At 38.0% G+C, this 18,062-nt stretch overlaps 2 protein-coding genes across 5 annotated transcripts in view; one reads left to right on the forward strand and one right to left on the reverse strand.

Annotated features, from left to right (window-relative positions):
* WDR26 (WD repeat domain 26) overlaps positions 1-17,964 on the reverse strand; it is a 38,138-nt gene extending 20,174 nt beyond the window's left edge. The window contains exons 1-6 of one of the 3 annotated variants that reach the window (XM_082349855.1): positions 16,890-17,961; positions 14,942-15,041; positions 14,785-14,841; positions 9,006-9,142; positions 6,553-6,650; positions 4,665-4,821 (exon numbers count right to left, since the gene is read on the reverse strand). In XM_082349855.1, the coding sequence (XP_082205981.1) occupies positions 4,665-4,821; positions 6,553-6,650; positions 9,006-9,142; positions 14,785-14,841; positions 14,942-15,041; positions 16,890-17,311 (971 nt within the window). In that variant the 5' untranslated portion in view covers positions 17,312-17,961. Of the gene's footprint in view, positions 1-4,664; positions 4,822-6,552; positions 6,651-9,005; positions 9,143-14,736; positions 14,842-14,941; positions 15,042-16,889 lie in introns of all 3 variants that reach the window. The other 2 variants (XM_082349854.1, XM_082349856.1) reach the window with 2 other exon arrangements.
* The window catches only part of CNIH3 (cornichon family AMPA receptor auxiliary protein 3), a 271,670-nt gene continuing 271,545 nt past the window's right edge, over positions 17,938-18,062 (forward strand). Inside the window, exon 1 of one of the 2 annotated variants that reach the window (XM_082349981.1) lies at positions 17,938-18,059. The gene's annotated coding sequence lies outside the window, so the exon portion shown is untranslated. The remainder of the gene's footprint in view (positions 18,060-18,062) is intronic. The other variant, XM_082349983.1, reaches the window with a different exon arrangement.

Genomic DNA, 18,062 nt, shown 5'->3' on the forward strand with positions numbered 1-18,062 from the left:
CAAGGTTTTTAGGGTTCCTGTAAGGATGAGAAACACATCTGAAATTGCTGGAATGTAACAGCTATTCAAAAGTGATTACTAGTATTATTTTGGGGACAGCACAGGAGAAGTGCAATACATGGTAGAGGCTGTAGTGGTCAAGAGTAACGCCTTAAGAATGGGAGCAGTAGAGTCTGAGAGACTTAGGTTCAAATCCTGGCCACTTACTAGCTGTGATTCTGGGAAACTTATTTAATCTCTCTAAATCTCAATTTTTCCAGCCATAAAATAAAGACAGACAAGGGTACTTGTGTTATAGAATTCCTTTTACAAGGATGAGATAATGAACGTAAAGCGTTTAGACTGAGTCTGACGCTTAGCCAGTACTTTGTAAGTTGCAGTTTTTATACATTAAGGGTAAAGAATTCTATGTTAACTTTCCTAAGTTAAAGACGATAATGTTATCCTAAGAATGACTATTCTCATTAAGCACTCACTTTTAAAAACCATTCTATCCTTTTCCAGTTTCTACATCAGGACTGTCCAATAGAGCTTTCTGTGATAATACCAATGTTATATAACTGTACTGTCCAATCTGATAACCCTACCTGTATGTGGCTACTGAGCACTTGAAAGGTGGCTAGCACACTTGAGGAACTTAGATTTTTTTCATTTAATTTTAATTTGAATGACTTTTCCTTTACATTTAAATGGCTACATGTAATTAATGGCTACTGTTGGGAGAGTACAGATCTGTATTGTAAAAAAGTTACTTAAACATTAATGGGTAAACTTTTAAGTCTGTTTTAAAAAATGGTCTTCTCTATTTTCTTCCCCCAACCAATCTATAATTTAAAAACATATTCTGTCAATTCACCAGCCTGATCGGCAATATGTATTTAAAAGTAAATTAAGTTAACGTTCTTTATCTGGCACACACGGTTATGTACCTTAGCAGTTGGCTACTTGGAGACTGCTTTAAACTTTTAGACTGTCTAACTATAAATTGCTTTAATATTAAAATATTAGCCTATATCTGAACTGAAACATAGTCAATTCCAGTTTACATTTATTAAGCACCTACTAGATGCCAAGGACTGCGCTACATGCTTTACATACAGTAGTGTTAATTCTCAAAACTCCCTTGCAAGGCAAGTAATAGCCCCATTTTCAGGAGGCTCAAGGAGAGCAAGTAACTTAACAGATATCAAACTGATAAATAACTGAACTAGGATTTAAACCTATGGCTGATTCCAGGGTCAGTTTTCTTTCCAAATATCATTTTTCAAATCATATTTTTCAAGACACTGCTGGATAAAATTTCAATCAAATAAGTACTTCTAAATCAAAAATGATTTTTCCCCCTCCTATGGGTAATAGTCAATATTTATTCAGTGAGAAACACTTTATATCTAGGCATAAAATACACAATAATTCAAATGGCTAAAGTTGATCATGAATGAAGATATATCTAAAATCAGAGCAGCAAAATGTCCTTAAGGAAGGAATGATTCATAATCAAAATTACAGGGTGCAAGGCAACCAGATTACTGACAGTCAGTTGTATCTGAATGTCAAGGTGGTATTTAAATTGTCATTATTTTATTATTACTTAAATAATCTTTTAAAAAGACTAACAACCCCTAGTTTATTAAAAGGCTAATTTTAGAGTATATAAAGTGATAGAGTTTACATGTCTTTGTTTTCAAGTAAATTTAAAATTTTAAGATTTGTTAAAAATATCAGTACCTTCCCAAATCAAACTGAAAAAAAAGTAGCATTTCAATCAAGCTAAACCGTAACATTTTATAAATCTTAACACTATAAATATTTTATGATCCTTTACTAAAAAATAATACTTATAAGCAGCTATCTGTGGAAACATTCTTCCACTGTTTGCTGGTGGAAAAAACCCCACAGAATTATTTAACAAGAAAATTCCTGTTCCTTACTGATCAAATTTCACCAAAAATATGTATGCATGAATTGTGAAAAATATAAATAATATACAATCTAATGAAATTTCTTCAGTGCTGATCAAGATAAAAAAAAAGTTACAGTTCACATTTTCATAATCAATTCTTTATTCCCCAGAGATTAAAGAAGGCTGGTATTTAGATTTAAATGCTAAGATTTAATTCCGAAAATACAGTTTTCTAGTTTCAGTGCTAAAATGTAGTTTCTAAAAGGGAGTAAAACAAACAGTAAAAAATACCAACTTTAATTTTAAGACTTTCAGATGAGTCAGGAACACCAGCAATTACATAAAATTTAGGTTCTATTTTCCCAGTTCGTCAATAAAGGGCACAACTCACTCTAAAGACTATATATATACTGACTTAGATGTCAGGCACTATCTCCCCACTTAGTGTCTCCCCAGAGTGAAAAGTCAAGGCTGACTCCTTGGAGAAATTGGGTAGATGGAAGCCTTTCACTGAGAGAGGGAATTCAATAGGAAAAACAGACTTTGCAGGGATAGGTGAGAGGAGAGGGAAATTCTTGTTTGAGATGTTGCACTTACGGTGCTTGAGTAATATCCGCATTGTTGTATTAAGGTCTAAGGGTTAGGAGATAGTTCTGTAGCACTAGCCCAGACCTAGGGGTCATTAGGATCATGTAAGTATAACCTAAACAGGAAGAGTAGGGTGAGAAAAGGAACATAGTTCTGGAACACAAACTTATTAAAGGGACAGGGAAAGAGGAGGAGCCTGAGGAGTAGCCAGGAGTAAAACCGAGTCTGGAATGTTTTGGAAGTCAAAGGAAAAGCTTCAAGGCAAAGCAGTCAAATGCTATAGAAATGCTAAGATGTAGGTTGGAAAGTAGCCATGGGATTTAATAAAGATGTTGTTCTTTACCAACATCAGGAACAGTTCTGGTGTTGTGTTGGCTGCATAAACCCTAACACTACAGAAATCTGAAGGGTGAAGAAGTAGTAAGGAAGGCAACTATTTTAAGAAGTTAGCTCTACGGAGGCGGCAGGGGGGCGTGGGCAGTAATAACCAGGAAGAGCACAGAATCAAAGTTTTGTTTTGTTTTTAGAAGACTATAGGGAAGACCTTCCAATCATCAATGGTTATTTCTGAGGAGCAAAAACTCTTTCATTCCTATGTAAAACTTCAGAGTGCTTTCTATGCAGGTTTATAGGAGTTTGATCCCTGATCTGAGGGTTGGAAAAAGTCAGACTAAATACTGTCCATCATTTACTTTCACAGGTACTGGTATAGAAATTAAAGCACTTAAGAAAAATGTAGGTCATGTGCTCATAACATTGCAGTTTCCAAACAGGAAGGCAAGCTCTCAACTTACTGACACCTCTTGAACCATGAAGTCTACCATATATACCTTTCAATGTATTCCACCAGCAATAAATTCATGAACCAAAAAAAATTCGGGTTCACAATCGCCTTAATTTTAACATTGATCTCAAATTCCCTAAAGGAGCTATAAAATATGAAACCAGATAGCCTTTTAATCTATTATCTCCTCCTACCTCTATTCAACTTAAATGAAAAGACTTAAAAATTCTCATAAGCAAATCAAAGAACAATGTTAAAGAATAACAAGGGATAAAGGAAAAAAGATCTCTAATCACTTTCTTTAAGTGCACCAAAGTAATTATCCAACACTTTAAGATAACTAAGACTTAAGTAATTTATGGCCAATAGTTCAATTATTACTATTTTTTAAATTGCAATGGGGGAGGGTGAAGTGAGAATTCAACTACATTTGAAAGCAGTTTATGCCCAAGTAAAAGATGATCTTAAATCGTAGTGCATATATGCACACATATATGAGTTTTATGGTTATTCAGAAATTCCTTGTTTTTCCAAAGTTCTCATACTTATACACTTTTGTTCTTCCTATGCATGTTATTTTCAGTAGTTCTCTGAGGATATTTGACAAAAGAAACTGAGCATGTGCACTGCAGCTGTTATGTCTGGTTCACCAGACCCAAATAATTTTCTTCCTGGAGTTTGAAAGATTTCACAATTTGTTTTTCAGTATCTTAAAAATTAAAGCTCTGCTGAAAATTTGGAGATCGTTGTTCAAATAGTAGGGACTTTTTTACGCAAAACACTCCTAACATCGAAAGTGAAGCCCAAATTCTTCAAAGTTAAATTATGTAGATGGGTAGGTATGATAACAAAACCCAAGCCAGAAAGTTAATACCTGTTGCTCTAAACATTTCTAGTTGAAAGGTCACTTTCAACTAAAAGCAGAACTTTCATTATGAAAAAAGTATTTCCATGACCTTTACGAGCAGAAAATAATTTGGGCCATAGTTAAAACAGCCATAATGTTCAGGAAAAGAAAAAAAATCACTAAGTGACCTCTGGCATCCAAGGACAGTAAACACTTCAATCACTGGCATTCTTATACAATATCACTTACAAATACTTAAAAAAATGGCCAGATACAGAAAATGTCCAACCAGACCCACAGGCAAATAAAGGCAAAACAGGTTTTCCAGCTTCAGTTCCCAAGGACTGGTTTCCTATATAAACATATACAAATTTCTCTTAACTGTCAACTTCAAGAGTTCTAGCTGTACTTGTGAATGCTAAAGCAAACATGAATTGTTTTATGGTGACAGGATAAAACTCTAAAAAACCATTTTAATAAAGTTCATAAGTGAGATCATAAAAGGTTAGCCTACTTTAGAATGTAAGAAGTTTTTCTCTTACCTACTACAAACATGATCTATAAGCAGAGACACAGAATCTAGATTATTATCAAGTTTCGTATTGTGATATAGGCACCGATCCCTTTGTAGTTCCACCGCCTGCCGCAGGAGAGTCTGTAAACGCCGTGGAGGAAGCATCACTGATGGTGGTAAATAGGCTTTAATAGAAGATATTTTTAAAAAGAGAAATAAAAATTAAAATTAAATAAACAAAACAGTTTACTTTTATTTAGGACATCTGACTCATCTTCTGCTGTACTTGCCCTTACTGTAATAATATCGTGTCCTTTAAATAGAGCAGTTCTGGGTGATATAACATGTAAGCTTCATGAGTATCTGTCAGCACCTACAGCTAGGCTGCCACTAGAATGGAATACACTTGGGCAGGAGGGCTTTAATTTGCATGTGGATTTCCTAGAACAACAACAAAACCCAACAACAACAACAACAACTACTACTCAGCAAAAAATACAAGGGCAGTGATGACAAAAAGAAAACCTAGAGATAACTGTGTCCCACAGGGAGACGAAGCATCACTGCAAGTATAGGAAAAATACCCACTTAACAAAGAGTGGGCCAAAATGTTGGAACAAGTCAAGTTCCAGGTCCCACCAAATTGCTTCTAATGCCAAGGATACTGTGAAAATTCAGGGAATATAACTGCAGCTTTGATTATAGATACCAATCTATTCCAATCCTTCAAGGCTTACACCTCCACAACCACATGGTCTTCTGATTCTTAGGATCTCCACTCCCACCTCAACATGAAAACACAGAATATGGTCTAACCAGAGAGGGAAAGAGGGTCTTTTATTATAAAGATGTGGCAAAAATGAAACCCCTACTCTAATTTGGAAGTTATATAAAATATTTGGAGGGAGGGTAAAACATTTTACCTAAAGAAATCTGTGCCTTACTGTTGAAATTAACAAAAAACAGGCATACCTCGGAGATACTGTGGGTTCAGTTCTAGACCACCGCAATAAAGGGAACATCACAACAAAGCGAGTCACAAAAATTTTTTTGGTTTCCCAGTGCATATAAAAGCTGTGTTTACACTACATTGTAGTGTGTTAAGTGTGCAACAGCATTATGTCTAAAAAAAATGTACAAGCCTTAATTAAAAAATACTTTATTGCTAAAAAATGCTAACCATCATTTGACAACTCAGGGTTGCCACAAACCTTTAATTTGTAAAAACTGCAGTTATCTGCGAAGCGCAATAAAGTGAAGAGCAATAAAACGAGGTCTCCCTCTATCTAAAACACTTGTGGCTTAAAGCTGTGGTTTACATGTTTTTTTTCTCTAACCACAGCACTTCTCCCCCAAACAGAATCTTAAGTGGAGCATCACTGCATAAAAGCAATGAAAGGAGACTTGCTCTGGGACCAGCATCCTGTCACTGACTCCTGAAGTTAGCTTCTTAGACTCCATGGCGGAATTTGAAGTCTCTGGTTCAAAGGGCCTCTTACACTGACATATATACACTACCAAATGTAAACTAGACAGCTAGTGGGAAGCAGCCGCATAGCACAGGGAGATCAGCTCGGTGCTTTGTGACCACCTAGAGGTGTGGGATAGGGAGGGTGGGAGGGAGACGCAAGAGAGAGGGGATATGGGGATATAAGTATACATATAGCTGATTCACTTTGTTATAAAGCAGAAACTAACATAACAATGTAAAGCAATTATACTCCAATAAAGGTGTTTAAAAAAAAAAAAAAGACTTATCAAAAAAAAAAATAAATAAAGGGCCTCTTAATGGATTCCCCCTCACTCCTCTTACATAACCACTTGATAAGAGTATGTCTAGACACAACTCTTCCTAACTGATTTGTAATATCATTTCTAAGAGAAAATACAGAAACATCAAAAATTAAGACTCTTACTCTGAAGTTTGTCCAACAGTTTGGATCGTGAAGCTGTTCCTTTGCCTTCCCATTCCGCTTTTGCACGTAGGTCTTCTGCATGGCTACACATCAGATACCTAAAAATATGACAAGAAAAAGCACCAAATATCAAACCCTTTTCTGTGGATAAAACATAATTGAAAAATACTGATTATACTTTGGGTATCTAGTTCTTACTAAGAAATATAAATCAAGAAGAAATTTCTACAGTGGACCCAATTCATTAATACAACCTGGCACCTGAATATAACAATAATAGAATAGTAGATAATATTATTGTTATGCTATCTATTAATAGAATGCATCTTTATATTTACTGTTATGATTCATTATACATATGTAGCTCTTATTGGGTGCCAGGCTCTGTTCTAAACTAAGCGCTCAACATATATTAGTTCATTTTATGTTCATAACAATCCTGTATGAAGTAAACACTATTATTCTATTTTTATAAATGAGGAAACCAAGACACAGAAAGCTTAAGTAACTGGCTTAGGGTTAAGCAGCAAAGCAGAAAATGAACCCAGGCATTGCAGCTGCAGAACTTGCTCTTAACCAGTATGCTAACCTAACTGCTCCTCAATAAACAAAACGAAACTCAAAAAAAAAAAACCCTTCAAAGATATTCATACTCAGTTAACTAAACAAAAACAACATACCTTCAAAAGTTTTTCATAAATGCCACTCAAGAAATGGTATAATTGGATAATCATCCTTGTGTCATCTTGTGAAAGGTACTGAGATCCCAAAGCAGAACATTTGGGAACTGTTTTATTACTCACTCTATGTGCCGAAGGAGGCATAAATGCTAAATTCATGGATTCTGGAGAATACATGAGGGCCCCCTGCTGGAAGTGTGACCCTGACCTGGTTCTGGCTCTTCTCAGAAGAACAGGCTTTAAAAGTAAAAGAAGTGAAAGAATTATTCAAACCTGGAGATTAGACCTGGCAAGTAACTCTCCTGCTATTTCGCCTGGTACTCTGGTCTCAGACAATCTGTTCTTCTCATTTGTAAAAAGGGTATTAAGTAGGGTAGTGAGGATTAAATAAGATGGAGTATATGAAGTACTTGGTCTACTATCTGGTATACAGGTGGAGATTGATAAATGATCATGTAAGTATCAGAAACCTCTCAGTTAACTTGAGTATCACCACCTCCTTTTCTTAATTGCATGTTGCATTTTGCATATTACATTTAGCATCTAAATAATTTAATAGCCTCTTACCCAACAGCAGAACTACTTGTTCTCTTGCTATTTACTAAATAAATAGTGCCTTAGCTGATGAGAACTTACTTTTTAATAGTATAAGTAATTACACTCACAAAACCCTATAAAAGGAGTTGGACAACGCAAAAATTTGGCTTCTAAAATAACTTTTGAGGAGTTATTATCAATTTTACGAAAAACTGTTTACTTTTAGAATTTTGCAAAAGTTACCCATGGTTGCTCTGCTCCCTTTTGAAAATACACATTACACCCTAAGGTTTCAAACGCGTGTCTGTTTATGGGAAGTCACGTGGTATAACTCAAAGGACACTGGACTAAGAGGAAGAAACCACGTCAATTCGACACCTTGTCATCTCTGGGCCATTTCCTTACGTGAACAATACTTGTCACAGTTAAAAGATAAAAATGCAAGGATGAGGCTTACGTGTTTTATTGGAAGAAGTGGGTAGAAGGTCTCCCCATTTACTAAGATGAGGAAAACGAGAGGAGGAGCAGGTCTGTGCGGGTTGAGTGGGGGGAGGGACAATGGGAATTCAGCATTTTTGTTCTCAACACGTAACTTTGAGATACTGGTTAGACATCCAAATGGAGACTGTCAAGTAGGCTATCAGGTATATACACTGGGAGTTCAGATGAGAGGGTAAGTTTAAGAGCCACTGGCATGTAGGTGGTATGTGAAGGCATAGTATAGAATGAGATCACCTAGGAAGCATGTGTAAACAGAGAAGAGAGGGAGGTCCAAAACCAAGGGTTTGCGCCCTCTAACATTTAAGGGATCGACACGAGGATAAAATGAGATTGTGTCTATGAAATGCTTAGCAAGGACCTGGTACATGACAAGTATATGTTTAAAAAAAATGTCTGTATGCATCAACACTAGAAACTTTATTGCTTATTGTTTTTTTAATAGAAGATTATGCTACAGGGCTTTTATAGAAGATCATGAAATGGCATTTCACTGTTAATACATATTTCTTCTCCCTTCACCCACTTAAGCATCTCTCTATTCCAATATGGAAAGCTTCCTAGGATGACAAAAATAGTTTGTACACACATAAGTGAAATTACCCAGACAAATATTACCCAAGAATTTAGCAATACTCACATCTTGGGAAAATATTAAAAGAAATGCAACTTTGGAATGGTAACCTTGATAAAAATAGCTCCTTCCTCAACCTGGACCAGAGCACTGAGCTTTCTTACCCACTAAGAACATGAATGCGCTCTGTGTTGTATTTCAGGGGCGTCAATTCACAGCGCAGGACTTGAAGTGCCTCCAGGACCTTGCCATCCTCCAGGTACTCCAGGTACTTCTGCTGCAGCAGCAAGAACTTCATCCTCTGACATGACAGAAAGCAGCAGTCAGGGGAAAAAAGTTGATGGAAGTTTCAGAAAATGTTTGTGCCTAAACAGAACAGTAGAAACCATTCTACTATGCCCTTTAAAAATAATTTTTATAAAGCTTTAAAAAGACTCAAAATATTTTGATTTAATATGGTCACAGTAGATTAAATGTGACCCTATTGCTCCATTTCACATATTCATAAAAGTCTGCTTTGAACAAATAATCTCAAATTAGAAAAGATCGTTAGTGACCAAGGCATCAACATGGGAGAAAATTAATTCTGCCCTCAAAACATTCACCTAGAATTTTACTTCTTGTGTGAAAAGTTAGAACTATTCCAAGTATTCTAAATTTGCTTTTTAAAAAGTCTGACTTCTATAATGGCTGTTGGGGGGTTTCATGCAACAAGTTTTAAAAAGACAGCAGAAAAACCCGTTAACGGAGGAATTACTTAAAAGCCACAATGTGAAAGAAGGACTAAGTAGACCAGAAAGCAGAACTGGAGCCACTGGGTCAGAGTTACAAAGTGTCACATTTTGGCTTATCAAAGGTAAGAAGAGCTGTCCAGCAACTGGATTAGAGGCTGGTGTGCAAAGTACTGAGTTTCCTATGACTGAAGTGGACAAGCATGAGCTTGATGGACTCACTGTCTCTAGGTGGCAATAAAGGGATGCCACAGAAGGTTGAACAATCGAAGGCTGAATTCAGAGGTCTTTGTGTATTGGCAACTATCTGATCACTGATGCATTTCACTATGAAGCACAATTATTATCAACTCTTTTCCCCCAAAAGGACAAACCATTTCCAGCTTATTGTGAAGCCCTTTCACATTTAGTTTTTTTCTGAAATGTGTTTAGCTTTAATACTTTTAATGTTCCTTTACTCTGTTACTTTACTTTTGACTTGAAAGTGATCATCACGGTTTTAGCAGCTTTTTGCTACACAAAAGAGCTTTTACGAATATTAAGCTTGCAATTTCTTTTAAACCTTAAACCTAATTAAAGACCACTGCTTGGAGGGACTCATTTATCAAATCTGCTACTTGTGGCGCTTGAGCAAGTCAACTGATGCAGGTAGAAAATTTAGTAGACAGGAAATGTTAATCATACTTAGAGATTCCAAGGAACATAGAGGTAAAGATTTCAAATCCATTTAAAAGAAAACCCCAAATGACAGCCTTTTCTTCTTCATTAAGATGCTTACTTTAAAAGACATTAAAAATAAACTGCTGTCAAAAATGGTGTGGAGAAATTATTGTTTATTCACAAAATTAAGAGTATAACGAATTGCTCTGTAAGATTTTCTTTTAGGGAGTATTGGGAAGGCAGGCATAACCTACAAGCTTATAAAAATGGTTTCTAGAGAAAGTAAACCAAACAAACCCTCCCATGTAAGTTAGGCATACATTTAAGTACATCTTTTACAAGATACATTGCTTATGTTTGGTAATAATCTAATCTTAAATCGATAGCTAAAGAATAGAAAAAATTTCAAACTATGAGGTAAGCTCCTATAACTCTAGAAAAATTACACTTACCAAATTTTACACGTAAAGTTAGATTTACTAATGAATGTTTCGGAAATAGGTTACCGAGATGCCCTGAAAACACGTTATTGCACATGTAACCTAACGTTAACCTCTAGATGTCAAATAAAAAAATACTTTAAAGTCCATCAGGTGACAAAAACCAAAAACAAAAGACTAAATAGAACAAAATCTAAAAATGAAACATTCAAAGTTATTATGGATATTCTCACACCATATTATCTTCTGAAAAAACTTCAACTCTTTATGAAATGAAAAGTTCATATACTTCCATTTATCAATATAATGTTAAGAGTTTCACTTTACCTAGGACTTTTGAATCAAACTTGAGTATCATTTAGTTGCAGAATTTTTTTGTTTAAATGCCATTGGAAGCATGTGTATTTAATTTCTTCACTGAATTTTCTTAATAATTGGGAATCTGGGGGAAAATTCTGTCTGTTTTAATTCAGGGCAAGTCTTAACTTTGGGGGTATCAATCATTAAGTCCTATGCACACCCCCTTCCCCATTCCAATGTGTGTAGGGACAGTGCCCCAGTTGCTATTTCCTATTTCCCCCTTACTTTCCCATCAAGATCCTACTAGAACATGTTACTCTCTTTCTATGGAGCAGAGGCAGGGCAGGAGAGAAGAGGAAGGCAGAGTAAAACTTTGAGAGAAGCCAATATACACACATATTTCTGTATATACAGGGAATGCTATAAAAGCAGCGCAAGAACATTTCCCTATGAGTCATTTTATCCAGATTAAGACAAAGAATACCCTCAAACAGATACCAATTCCTGGTAGTGTGCATGGCAACTAATAAGCTACTGGCCAAGAATAGCTAGAGATTTGGTTGAGAAACTGTTTATTCTCCTAAAAATCAGTTCAATTCAAGTATTTGACACATATGATAAAGATGGAGAAAGTAAAGCTATATTTTACTTCCCCAAATTTAAAGCACAAAAATGTAAATACAGTTTCAAGAAAATGAACATCTGTCACAAAAGATGTTAATTATGTACTGAAAAAATTTAAAGAATCAGGCAAAACAAGTTTGCTAAGGTGGGGACAGGGCTTTACTATGGTTTTTTTAAAAAGATCATGAGCTTCTTAAATGAAGAAAAAAAGAAAACAGGTTGAGATAATAAACTCTCCTTTGTATCTTTCCCCAACTCCTAACTAGACCTCTGTAAGAGATTATTCCTGATCTCTGATAATTCTTCAGCATCTTTGGGCCTAGCACTAATTTTTTCTCTTTTACCATCTGATAAAAACTTGAAACTGGTAAGTGACTAGGTAGGGTAGTTTGAAAGACAGTGCACGTGGTAAATCCAGCTGTTGTCCCCCATCACCCTACCCAGTATTTGGATTTACTGTTTCCTCCCATATAATTATACTGAACTCAATGTGAAGCTCTGAAATTCAGAAAGTTATGATACACAGGAAGTCTGGTTATCAAGGGCAGTTAGCTCCTAGCTAACTTAGCAGTCGTTCTGACTAACTCTGAGATAAGGTTATAACCAAGTTATATCAATTAAATCATGACTCAGAGGAAAGGGGAAATGAGTATATTTAAACCATGGCTTTCAAAACTCCTCCCTATTTGACTTTAAAATATACTAGTAAATTTTTGTAGATCACGTTAATATTTGAACACTTTTGTTAAGCATGTTTCTATTCTATTAAAATAAGAATCAAACATTTTTAGACATATAAAAGTTTTGTTATTGATCTCAAATACCCACCCAAATTCCCCAGACATGGCTAAGAATATCTGAACCCAAACTAAAATATGTTGATTCATAAGCTCAGCTTCCAGAAACTCCAGAAAAAATTCTGCTATTCCTAGTATCATTTGACTAGAAACCATTTAAAAATATGGGGGTTGAAGGGGGGGAGTGGATTGGGTCAATAGAAACATTCAGATTTAAAAAAGAAAATACAATTTTAGTCTAGACTAAGTTATCAAATGTGTCTGGGCATACAATTAAAATAATTATGCTAAACAAAAGCCAAATAGTTGTCTTCTAAGGTATTATTACAAATTTACGCTTACATTAGATTATCTTCTGGAGATGGAGTGGGGGAGAGGAGTAAATCTAAACACAATTAGGTGAAAAAATGCTGACCTGAATCTTTAAAAGCAATTGATTCATTAATGTTTAAAGTGAGATAAAGTTGGAACCCCTTTCTGTGTATAAATACCTAAACAGTTTGATGGTGTGAGGCTCAGTCAGAGATTTAATCTTCATCTCTTATTAGATCCTAGAATGTTCTACATACTGAACAGGCTGTAAAAAGAAAGGATTCCTCCTTATTATCTACAACTACCTCTATTCAGTTTACATGTTGCTTCTAATGACGATTTCTAATGAGATAGTTATAATCTAAACCCAATACAGAAGTCTCAAGTTACTATAAACAAATAAGAAAAAAAAGTGTGCCTAATTAATAATTTTTACTGCTAAATTACAGATATAATTTGGATGAAGCTTAAAAAAGGATAATGATCCTCCAAGAAATCACACACTTATTTTAAAATAGTCCATGGGCAAGTTCTCTACTGTCACCATATAAGCAGTGTTAACTTGTCCAGTGGGAAAGGAAACCCAATTCTTATTTTGGCCTTGTAATTGTCTTTATATTAGGGTCACCTTCCATTCTGTCAGGGCTAACAATTTACGAAAAACTGCCCAATAAAAATTTACTTAGGTATTGTTTTTTTTTTTTTTAAAAACCCCAAACATATGGATTGGGGAAAATTTAATTACTAGAAAATTTGCAATCCTTTTGAATATAGATGTTTAACTTCTGTGTTTTCATTTTAAAAATTTACCATGGAATTGATTATTCCATGAGTTACTATTGAATCAGATGCCTGATAGTAAGTTAAAAATTTTAGTATTTTAAGTATTTACGGAAAAAAAAACCCCACAAAACACTAGAGCGTCAATTTAACTGAATCCATATTTGTTCATATTGGTTGCTCCTTTAATTCACCTGAAGTCCATTCTCTAGGATATTTTTGTAAACAATTATATTAAGAATTTGAAAACTCTTGTAATTAAGATTTTTTTAAAAAAAACCCCAAAACAGAAACAGGAGAGTCTATTAGGTCTATAGACAAAGGCAGAAAGATTAATGTTTGACCCAATTAAAAAAAAAATCAAAATGTAACAGGCATTTACTAATATTTAACAAACAGCTGATTTCCCTACTTCACTTCCTATTTGCCTTCTTTCCCTCCCCCACCAGACAGGAAACTGCTTTTGACAACAAATGAATCAGCTAGAAGTTAAAAAGCCAGCAGCCGATTCTTCATGGTTTCCAATCACAAGGACTTAGGAAAAACTCATCCCCTCCTCTCCCTCACCAACATCTACTGAAGAATTAAAGCCTATTATTAAAAAGATTCATTAAGATTTATGAAAGAGGCTAACAGATTAAACTACTAAACTGATCTTGTCAGGAAATAAGGCCAGTAAGCAGAGCCCAATGGTCAAATTTGCATACTAAACCTCCACCAGAGTGATATCTATTATACAAACTTGGACACTGTCAATTCACACAACTGGAATGCAAGAATGGAAAATGGTGAGCACACCAATGGAGTTGGTTTAGAATTAACTACAATTCCCAAAGATTTGTTTTAAAAAAAGATAATTAATGTGTCAGCTACTTAAGGCTATATGGATATATATACACCCAAACATGTTTTCTTTACCAGCACATTCAGTATTTTAAATAATAAAAGTATAATTTATTCCTGATTCTATAAATATTAAACTCCTATTAATAGTACCAAAAGCATAAAGATCTTTCAACATAATTTAGCAAAAGCTTAATTTATAAACTCAAAGGTTCAAAGGACACATTTACTAAACGTGATTTTAAAAATATAAAACTCAAACTTTAAAACATCAACACTCATCTTAGTTTACAAATTTAATTATTTGAAAGTTAAGGCCTTATCTTTTATAAGAGGCAGAAGCCTAGAGTTATCAGTAACCTACTAAAATAAGCATAAATGTGAAACTAAGAACAAAAGTGTATTTACCACAATTATTCCCAACAACGTTTGAGAGATTTCAAGTGCGCCTCTTACCACAATAGCATGAGGAGAATGCACTAAAGGCTTTAGTTCATTCAGGTCATTTTCTGCCTGCAAAAATTGGTATAAGAGAAAAACAGAAATGTCACAAAATGCACATCAAATATACAATTTTAGCAGCAGTTACACAGCTCTATATGCCCTACTTTACCTTATCCCAGTCTCCTTCCATGACATGATTTCGGAATTTGGTAGCAGAAGGATGTTCTAAACGACATCCTGACTCTTGCATGAGGAGATCAACAGTCTGGCTGCAGGAGAGATACAGTGTAAAAAAGACCTGACCAACTTTAGGGTTTACTCTTCCAAATAAACTACTGTCTATGAAAACAGTTGCAAAAGTTCTTAAGCTAACCTCATGATGAAGGAAAAAGAAATAAATAGCTTTGATGTGCTTGGCTAAACAAACTTGATTTTTAAACTGCCACCTAGGTTTACATCTAGTCAAGTCAAAAACGTTCTTGAAACCAGAATCAAAATAAATTCTTCCTCCTTTTCCATTTAATGCCTTTAATGAAGTATAAAATTTCTAAAAATGTGTTCTAACCAACCGGTTAAAAAAAGTGAAAAACCATGATCTACATACTAACCACGTTACTACATTTGGAAAGATAAAAACTGTTACATACAAGGTGATGGAGATGACCTGTATTAGGTAAGAGCCTTACATTCAGATATTATGTTTGCAAAGAAATTCTAATAGGTCAATCTTTAAAATTGAAATAAATCCAGCATCAAAAAATCATTCGCTTTCTCTCTATACTAAAAATAGCAAATTTACTATGGTGTAGGTTCCAAACAGTCACGAGTTATTTCCTCCTGCTGCTGTCAGCTTGCTTCTTGTCTCAGTAATATGTTCTGTTAGCATTTAGGAAATGCTTTTCCTTAGGGTACAAAGTGAAATCTTCCTTCGATATATTTCTTTCAGAGCTTAAACGATTCACCACATGTGGTTTCTTCCATCAGATATTTTGATATCTAAGAATCTTTATCAGTCTTACATATTTGTGTATGTTTCAATGCTTTCTTATTCAGCTCCATTTATTTTTCAGCAAAAACAGTGCAATAATCTGCCTGAGAATCAAAATACTTATGTCACTTTTAAAAAGTGCTCTTTCTCCCTCTCCCCAGAACAAATCTATAAATCCAAAAAATACTAAGAGCTTATTTTAATCTATGCTTTGAAGCTGGAAACTGACTGTTGCATGTTCTCCTCTAGTCTTCTCCTCTCTGGTTCTGCTTCATCCTCCATCAAGCTCCACGGCACTCCCACCAACCCTACTTTCCACCCCCCTTGGTTTTCCTTTGTGTGTATACAAAACGGGGGTTTGGGGCCAAGGTCGTCTACCTTCACCCTACTTTAGGTACACAAGGTCATCTAAATTGTATTTGAAAATAAATGATTCACCAGATCAGATGTCCCTTTTTCAGAGGCAGTCGCCTTCTTGGTATTACAGTGGGATTTCAGACAAGTTACTGGCAGGCCTCTTGTACACACACAAGGGCCTTTAAATGACATCAACATGGTAACTTACTCCATTATTCCCATCAGGTTTATTCAGCAGCCTCCTTCCAAATTATCCCAGCCCCTCAGTTCCCATAAACACTTGTAAGTGATTGTCTTTCCTGATTGGTAGTTTGCCTGGGTTGTCTGTCATGGCTGGGGGCGGGGGGGGGGGAGGTGTCCCACAAAGATGCCTCTGAGGTACCCTTGAAAAACAAACCCTCCAAGGTTCATTATTTCCACCAGCTCTAATCCACCCCTCCCCCAACACACACAGAGACACACTCCCGCATCTGTCTTTATTGACAGACAATTACGCTCTGAAGGTGTATGGGGAGGGGTGACTCTTTTGGTTTCTACGCCCCCTGCCCAACCCCCAACCACACAATTTGTCAGACTGATTGATTTCCCCTTATTTCGCTGCAGGTCGGCTCCTCCTCCCCGGTCAGCCTGTCTGAGCTGCGTCCTCCTGTGTCCTGGGCCCAGCAGTAATTCTCTCTTTGCCTGAGCTCTTTCCAGCCACCCCCTGCCCTCCCCTCCCGCCAGCTTCCGTCCCTCGGTCCGTCCACACCAGCTGCCTGGAAGGGATACTTACTTGAGCCCTAAGCCATTCAAGTGCTGTCCTATTAGCCTAATGACATCCTCATCTGACTGGGAGAGCCGCTTCTTCTTCTTGAGGCTGCTGCCCAGTTCTGGGGTGGCCAAGGAAGAGGAGGCGGCGGTGGTGGCGGAGGCAGCTGCAACGGTGGCGGAGGCTGCGGCGGCGGCCCCGCCGGAGACCCCGTTATTGACATTCAGGCTGTTGCTATTGTTGCTGGCGGCGGAGGGGGCGGAAGGCAGGAGCCCATTGGCGTGGGCCAGGTCCCCCGCGGACGACGACGACGAGGGGGACGACTCCCCGTTCTGGGCCGACAGGCAGGCGAGTTCCTGGGTCTGTCCCTGGCCCCCGCCGCCCCCTCCTCCTCCACCGCCGCCGCCGCCGCCTCCTCCTCCTCCTCCTGCCCCGTTGGCCTGCATGATGCTGCCGCTGACCAGGCTGTGGCCGCTACTTCGGTGGGGGACGGCAGCGGCGGCGGAAGGGGCAGCCGGGGGGAGTCCCACCACTACCACCACGGAGGAGGAGGAGGAGGACGACGACGACGAGGACGACGAGGACGGAGGGGAGAGGCCTGCTCTGCCTGCCGAAGCCCCGGGCTCTCCTGCTCCCTCCGCCGCCGAGGCTCGGGGTTTCTTCCGCGGGGGCGGGGAGGCTCCGCCGGTGTCCGAGTCGGAGGAGGAGGAAGCGGAGGCCAGAGTTTCCTCGCCGAGAGAGGCCGTGGTGGGAAGCCGGTGGGGCGAGGCGGGGGAGGGGAGGCGGGGGCCGGGGAGAGGGTCGGGGTGAGGGGGGGCCGGGGAGGCGGGGAGGGGGTCAGGGTAAGGGGTGAGAAGAGGGGGAGGAGGAGGGAGAGGAGGAGGGGGAGAAGGAGGATCCGGGCCCTTTCCCCCCCCCCTCCCGGAGGCAGCTCGGGGTGCGCGGCCCGGGGGTCGGGCCGGGGGGCGCCGCGGGGCGGCTGCGGGGGCGTGGGGCCCGCCGCTGGGCTGAGCCCCGGCGGTGGCGGCGGCGGCGGCGGGCGGCAGCGGAGGCAGCTGCCGCCTCTGTCCTCGGGTCCGCTCCGCTCTGCTCCCTGGTGTGTTGATTCTTCCCCCAGCTGCTGCCTAATGGAGTCCAGGCGCTCGCGTCACAGGAAATGCCTATACTGCCCTCCTCACTCACTTCCGGTGGCAGGTA

Source organism: Balaenoptera borealis (assembly GCF_965194805.1).
Source record: "Balaenoptera borealis genome assembly, chromosome: 1".
NCBI classification, from domain to species: domain Eukaryota; kingdom Metazoa; phylum Chordata; class Mammalia; order Artiodactyla; family Balaenopteridae; genus Balaenoptera; species Balaenoptera borealis.